This window comes from Perkinsus marinus, assembly GCF_000006405.1.
Source record: "Perkinsus marinus ATCC 50983 genomic scaffold scf_1104296945006, whole genome shotgun sequence".
Taxonomy (NCBI): Eukaryota; Perkinsozoa; order Perkinsida; family Perkinsidae; genus Perkinsus; species Perkinsus marinus.
This window is the reverse complement of record NW_003211258.1, coordinates 55,049-63,141: the sequence shown is the minus strand read 5'-3', so window position 1 is coordinate 63,141 and position 8,093 is coordinate 55,049. Positions and strand designations below refer to the sequence as shown.

General features: G+C 42.2%; 2 protein-coding genes across 2 annotated transcripts; one reads left to right on the top strand and one right to left on the bottom strand.

Moving 5' to 3' along the window:
* Positions 1-66: 66 nt before the first annotated feature.
* Pmar_PMAR013052 (G2/mitotic-specific cyclin S13-7, putative) lies at positions 67-657 on the top strand (the record flags this gene model as incomplete). Its single annotated transcript, XM_002779935.1, has 3 exons — positions 67-101; positions 149-265; positions 417-657. The coding sequence occupies 3 exons, from the start codon at positions 67-69 to the stop codon at positions 655-657; spliced, it is 393 nt and encodes a 130-aa protein (XP_002779981.1).
* Positions 658-6,333: 5,676 nt separating this feature from the next.
* On the bottom strand, positions 6,334-8,069 carry Pmar_PMAR013051 (hypothetical protein; the record flags this gene model as incomplete). Its single annotated transcript, XM_002779934.1, has 3 exons — positions 6,334-6,393; positions 6,998-7,083; positions 8,042-8,069. The coding sequence occupies 3 exons, from the start codon at positions 8,067-8,069 to the stop codon at positions 6,334-6,336; spliced, it is 174 nt and encodes a 57-aa protein (XP_002779980.1).
* Positions 8,070-8,093: the final 24 nt, after the last annotated feature.

The following is an 8,093-nucleotide window of genomic DNA, read 5'->3' as shown; positions in this document are numbered from 1 at the left end:
ATATATGCTCCCGAGATGAAGGACATAGTCAGTATATGCGACCGGACTTATCAACGTCACGAAGTGATGCAGATGGAAGTTGACATCCTCAACACGCTTGGGTAAGTGTCTCTTCTCTCGTATAGTGTTGTATTGGTGTTTGTTTTAGATTCTGCATCACTACACCGTCGCCTATGTTCTTCCTGTTAAGATATGCTAAGGTTATGGAGGCCGATGAGAAGCACTTCTTCTTGGCCCAGTATTGTCTGGAGCTTGCATTACCAGAGTAAGTTGCTTTCTCTCTGTTTAGTGTCGCTTTATAATATATATGTTATGTCAAGTTGCATATATATTTTCAAGTTGTTTTATATCGCAACTTGATTATGTTTATCATTTCCATTGAGTCGTGCGTATGATATCATATTCATTTTGATCAGGTATAATATGCTGAAGTATTCCGCAAGTCAGTTGGCGGCGGGCGCCTTGTATTTATCCAACAAGTTGTTGAGGAAGTCGACAGCGTGGCCCCCACATGTGGCCGTACATTGTCCTACCACTGAGCACGACGTGAAGGTGGTGGCGAAGGACCTATGTGCATTATTGCAAGTGGCTACTAATGAGGATTATTCAGGGACGCAACTCAAAGCTGTTAAGAAGAAGTTCCAACTCTCCAAGTAAGAGGGGTTGGTAGGATTGGAATTGTGTCTTATGTGTTGATGTGTTGAATGATTAATTGTGTGATAATTTTTGTGGATCTTCCTACGTGTTAGTTTTACGAATTTTCGCAAGTTGTTGGAAGATGCGAATGGATTTATTTTTATTTGTTATTGTTTTCAGGTTCCGGAGTGTATCCCGTATGGTGCTCGGATGAAGATTAAAGCCAAAGTGCTTCTAGTGTACAATACTGATTTATCACGCAAGAAATTGTCTATGATTTTGAAGACTACCGTCCTGAGGAATACCAGTTGTTGGACGATGACGTTTATTCGTGTATGAAATGAAGCGCCGTGATTATTATCGTCGTGTGTGATGATCGTTTGCCCGATTCAATTAGTTTCGTATGCTGCTGTAAGCAGGCAATGCATGACCTATGCTAGTGGGGGAAGTAATACTTTCTGATGACAGTATTGTGTTGGATATGGTCATGTTGGTTTTTCTCAGTGGGTTCGATTTCACTGTTGACTTCTCAGCACATGTTATTATCATGGTTATATTGGTTTGAAGTGTCTGTTGTGTTATGAGAGTTGGGGGATATATGTGGACGATGTGCGTTTGTTATTGTTAGTTTTATTGCGGATTTGCACACAGTTGCATATCAAATTGACACGGACTGTATTTTTATGCAACTTCCCCATTATCAATTATTGCAGTTGTGTTTCTAATGAGATCGTCTTTCCTCGAGCCGTCTTCTTTCGCCTTGAATGAGCCGTTGTTGATGATATTTGACGACCTTTTCACTTTTGAGGATTGCGATTGGATTGTGGAACTGTTCCTTAAACAGTTTGAAGGTTGTAGTATGGGGTTATCTTTCGTTAGTGTGGTGATCCTATGGCGTCACGTGTCTTGAAACTCGACATAAGAGGCGCAATATAACTAAAGAGGTGCACGCATACACATATGTTGTCTCTATCGTAGACTACAACACGGAGGTCGAAACTTTAGGCCCCGGACTTGTCATCACTCATACATCCACTCCACGAGTGTGAACACCGAGGATGACTCGACGCCAGCATAAATGCTCTCCTACGCTCTAAGTGTGAGGAAAATGGAAAGTAAGGAGTATCATGCACTGTATGTCATCTCCTGTTTCTTCTTGTGCGGCATCCTTCGGGTATAGCCGCGGGTTGGAGAGAACCCTGAGGAATCACCAGCGGTGAATGAATCTACCTACTGCGATTTGCTACGACCTTCCACTGTGTTGTTGTTGACGATGAATGCCATCTCATCGTGACTGTTATCAACTCTCTGTATAATGCCTTACGTTACGCACAACCAAGTGATTATGGATTTGCTTGCACGTTGTGTTTACTTTCGTATTCTACCGTTTATGAAATCGATTCTGTGTTCTCTCTATTGCATTTACTCCTCACGCGGTAATAGTTGTTTAGCCCTCTGGCAAGCACAGGAGTCGGCTATTGTATGTGTAAGAGCGATGAATCACTAGGCCTATACGGCTCGGCAATCAGATACAGCTCAGAATACGACTTCAGCATGTTTCCAACTTGAGTACGCCCACGAATTCTAGTGTACACTCTACCGAATTCGCATAGGGCCATTCTAAAGAAGGGCTTTTACGATAACATGGCGGATTTACTCGTAATAGTCTCGCCAGTGATTGACACTTGTGGAATGCACGTCGTGCAATACACTTATCGTGTATTACGCGATAAATGTGGAAAAATATGCTCATGCTAAACTACATGAGAATTCTAAGGAAATTCTCATTATGTACATTTCGACAATAAGCTGTATATAGATTTCTATAATTAGTGGGGAAGCTCCTGAGCTCAACTAAGGTCAGGAGTTTCCTCGTTGATTATACAAGTTAGCGTAGGAGTGTACAGAAACCAACAATAATTTCCGAAAATTTGTTCAAAATTGCGGAGCGAGCGGAGCATATACCGCAACAACAGGCACTTCCGTGCTGTGCGTGCGTGCAAAATTATTCTGGCTTAACTACGAAGCGTGAGAGGCCATCACATGGATCAAACGACTCCTCTATATGCGGAGGTGATGGGAAAACTCGATTATGCGAACAGCTCGAAGAGATATGCACGAAAAACTTTAATGATGGAGAAATGTCCTACGGGGATCGAACCGGGGACCTACGTAAAATGCATTGATTGAGTCCATGGACGTGGACTCAGTGAGCCCCGCCCCTTCGTCACGAAGGCCTAGTTTTCATATTATCCCCGAAATATGCACATATTTTCCCACACTTCCAATTCAACACAACTCGTGTTATATATTCTTGCATTACCATGCATGATTAAACAATGGTTTAACAGCATCTTCATCACTTCAACGACCATCAAAGCCAAAGATATTAACTTTGCCTCGGAGCCCCGCCACAACCAGCCGAGCCGAGTCGAATGCACAAGCCAACATATAATCCTGAAGAAAGCAACTTGAAATGATGGCCACTTTAAAGGCCGATTCAACTGATTCTATGAGAGACCAATATGGGAGTTTTATTCTTTCTATGTGAAGTGGCATATTATTCGACGTGAAAAACGCGATATGAAGTGAATTGAAAATATATCGCGAATTACACCGGACGAACCACATCATATCACGTAGAACGTAAAACACATCTCGTGTTTGCCCGATATTCACTACTCACATGAGTTTTTCGCGAAATGAAATTTTAAATATGTTTTTCATATCACGGGTAATTCTTTAATGGAGTTTCACCCGTTTTACGTGAAGTCGGTGAAAAACGCGGCCTGTAGTAGTCGTAAAATATGTTTTTCACTAGTGTTTTTCATATCACTATGGTGAAACTTCAATGTATTATAATACCGTATTTTATCACTGAACCTCACATCTTCACTATGAACCTCAGAAGGCCCTCGCTTCGAATCGTCCCTCTCCAGACTTGACACGACAACTCGCCCGTCCAGCCCACAAGATACCAACCGATACCGCCCATCAGAGCAAAACCTTGTCAAAAGGCGAGGACCTGCTATGAATAAAGCGCACGCCCAGTTGATCGATTATTATATAACCGACTCTGATGCCGTTGTTGCAGTGGACTTCCATAACGCCTTAGATCAAATATCTTCACCGCTTTGTCGCTCGCTCGAACCTGTAAGATTTCTATGAACACCGCAAATATGTCGGAAATACCCGAAGAATGATTCTCAACTGATAAAAATACAATGGAGTTTCACCCACGTAAAGTGGTGTAAAACTCCGTGAAAAACGCGATTTACAGAAATATGTTTTCACTAGTGTTTTCCATATCACGGCTGGTGAAACCCCAATGTACTGTCCAGAAATAGCTACAATATCTTTCTTCGTCCTATTACTACGAAAAAGTAAAAATTCATCAAAAAGTTTCGAACTCCCCCTTCAATAGCAAGTTCGACACGCATCCAAATGCGGTACTTTATAGCAACAAAACGCATCACCAAATACTTACGAATAAAACATTCGTAAATTTCACTAATGCTGGCAGCAATCGATACATTCTACTTCCACAAAAGCGCTCGCCCTTCTAATCGATTTCAACTCACCACATGCGAACCTTGTCCACCATCTGCTTCGACACACATACACCAATCGTTCATCTCGCATCTACCAACCTGGCTAAGGAGCTCCCAAGTGTACTTGAAAAAGGGTCCACAGACCTCAGTGACGCGGCTACCCAGTCGGGTATCGTAAACTCGCCAGGAAGAGTCCTTTCGCCCAGCGATGATCACATGAGCATCCACTCTAGACACACTCGTGAACTGCTTCTTTATCCGCATAGAGGGCTGCGAGGAAAAATGTCGCGCGCCACAAAATTATCCTCCAATTCGTCACGCGCCACGAAATTACATCCTCGCCTTCCCAAGCGGGAGGTGGAGATGACCATATGCATTTGTCAACTGCTGTAGTGTCCCAAACACGACCGTAACCATCCGACCCGACAGAAGCGAGCTTCGAGCCTGGATAAAGACACTCCATACCACACCTCCCTGAACATACCACCTTCCATATGGCAAACCGCTGTGGCCGCCCCTCCTCTATGACCAACCCAGCTCGCTACAGCTCCTTGGTTGTCGAGCCGCCATATCGTAAGCCCACCATCTGCATTAAAAATGATATTTTTCAAATCGGAATAAAACTTCTTCGCATTCTGGAGAAAAACTCAACGACAAGAACAACAACGTACGTTTCGACAATCTTGCACGCACGAACATAAGATACCACCACATTGAAACAAGCAAATTCAAATTGAGATGGTATTGATTTCAATATTAATCCAGACAACAGCAATCAACCGTCACGCGCCACGAAATTCCCCCACTACCAGCATAAGCCCCAGCAGCATAACCATCAGAAAACGGCAGACATGCAAGAGCAGCAACAGCCTTCGTAGGAAAGGCCGCATCTGAACACACATATACTCAGTGTGGTAAAATTTGCGCATTGTTAACCACATGTGTTGGTGGCAATATGAAACCTCTGAGGAAAATTTGGAGAATCCTTGTTACTGTTATGTCCCTTTTTGTGCGATCGCTCTACGATATGTAATCCATTCAGATTGTGATAAGCTAAGCTAGATATTTCCGTGTTTGCACGGATCATAGATGAATTGTTATTAAATCTTTCATCAACTCTTTAATTACTATGTCGACTTCACCTTCCCTAGGGTCACAACATTACTTTCTCTACACTAATCGTATAGAGTATCTAATTCATATATAAAATCCTGTGATTAGTGAGGAAAATTTTGAGCTCAGCTGAGGAAAGCCAACATTTTTTACAACACTGCACATACTACTCTAATTTCGTGGCGCGTGACGATTTCTTTACTTGTGAAAAACACATGCAACCTAATTTTCACACTAACAACTCGGCTTACCGCGCGACAACATACCCGTTTCCAACGGCCGTATTAAATCAGACCGCGGCCTGGCCACCGCAGTGAAGCCCTCCCGAGACGGATCGTTTTCGTTCAAATCATACACTAGTATACGCCCGGTTCGACACGCCGCCAATGCTGATGCGGAGAACGTCTGAGAGCGTTGAGGAATTGCAAGATTGCAAGATTGTTCAAGATACCTTCAAATCCAATATTGGTGCTGATCGCGAGTCCCTTTTTCGCTCAACGTACTGACCGCGGCTAAACCTGAATCAAGTCTTAAATTAGGAGGTGATGCGTTGAGGAATTGCAAGATAGCAAGTGGAAGTCACGGTTAACCGAGGAAAGCCTATAATCGTTCTCTTATAGCCCGAGCAAAACCATATTTGTGAAAAATTTACGCACTTTCAAGGGTGAGCGTTTATTAATATCAAACCCAACACTAGCCCTGAAATACCCACCCGCACTGAAGTGTTGTACGTAATGACAGTTACCGTTTTTACGCACTAACCCGACAAGTGCGTGAAAAACTCCGTTTTCCACTTTTTCCACGCGAGGTGTCTCAATTTTTCTCACAAACAAGGCGAACGATTATTAGATTCAGAATCATCGAAAACCCCTATGACCCACGCCTCACGCTGAATAACTGTAGATTACCATATACACCGACATTTCAAAGCTGATGGTAATCTTATAGAGCATGACAGACGAATGAAACTAGCGCGGTTTTCCGAGGTATCCGGATCAATCCCTGGCTACGACATTTTCCCCCTCACCTCTTTTCAACGGAATGTCGGCGTCGATATATGTCCCGCCAAACTGCCGTGCCTCCATGAGCGTGTCTGAGCCTTGGGACGCAACTCCACACCGTTTCGCCACCAAGTGAAAACATTTTTCAATCGATTCTAATTCGGCTAACTTGACGTTAAATTCGTTCGAAAATAATTACAAAAAAATGAGAAAATATGCACATGTGTTGGTGACAATATGAAAATTCTGAAGAAAAATTCGGAAAATTCTTGTTGGTTTTCGTAATCTCCGAGCTCAGCTGATGAGGTCAAACAGTATTTGACCAGAAAATGGTATGAAAAGTTGGTTTTTCGCCAAAAAACAATTTCATGAAAATTATCGCTAATTTTGCTGATTCATTTCACGAGCCGTGATATGAAAAACATACTACACGACTACTGCATATCACCGCGAATATCGCGTTTTTCACCGAGTTTTACACCACTTCACGTAAAACGGGTTATGAAACTCCCATTAAACAGAAATAAAATCAACCCGGAAATTACCGTTTATTTCTCGCAGTCGGAGATGAATCATTCGGGTGAAAGCCGCGCGCCTCACAATGACGTTTCCACAGCCACTCTGAGCGTAACGCGGCACTCCAATGTTTGCACACCTACACTGCATAATTTCATGGCGAGTGACGGTTGGTGCTACCTGAGTATAGATGTAATATTCATTGACTGAATACGATGAGAGAATTGAATCGGCCAAGATGTGCTCGGGGAGGTCGGCGGCAAGACCTGACCAACGATCGAAGAAAAAATTGGTAAAATTTACATTATTTTTTCCAGAAGTTGTGTTTTTAACGAAATTATAGTAGAAAATTTTCACCAGTAGAATAGTGAAATAAATGAGTGATATTTTCAAACTGATAATTTGTGTTCACATCAAACGATTTTCCAACATGCATATTTATTCGTCACCATCAGAAGTCAACAACAGCGTTTACCAAAATTTCCATATTGTCACCGACATATGCGAATATCTCCCTCCACCGAAGTTGGTCGTTTATAACTGTACACACGTTTATTGGAATAAACTTTCCCAAATATAACCGTCTCGAAAACGAGACGATGAACCCCCGGGTAAATAACAAAATCCAAGGAGGTTGGTCGCTCGCTTTCAGCAGTTCGGGTTTCTGGTTGCCTTGTCGGGTTTCGGGTTTACCCTTCAAACTTGTTTTTCTTGGATTTTGTATAAAATACATGGGTGATATTATCACCCAGTGACAGTGTTGTAATATATGTTGGCTTTCCTCAGCTGACCCTAGGAGTTTCCTCACTAATTATAGGAGTTTATATACAAAGTAGAGTAGAAATGTACAGGAATTAACCAAAATTTCCTCAGAATTCCAATATTGTCACCAACATATGTGGTTGACCATGTGCATATTTTTCCACACTGTCCAGTGAATGCCTTCAAGTGGAGTCCACAGAAAAAAACGTCTCCTTCGAAAATTAATATATAAAAACCAAAAGAGAATAAGTCGAATTTAAAAGTATAATACCCGTTGTGGTAAAATATGCAAATGGTCAACCACATGTGTTGATAACTTTTGTGGAAATTTTGGGAGGAAATTCTCATTGGTTTCTGTACACTTCTACCCGAATTTGCATGTAAACTTTTATAAATAGTTCGAAGAATCCTGAGCTCAGCTGATAAAAGCGAACATATATCCCCACACCAGTAATTACTCACTCTTCGTTCGATTCAAGTCGGTCTCCATGTTAATTCCATCGGGCCGCATTCA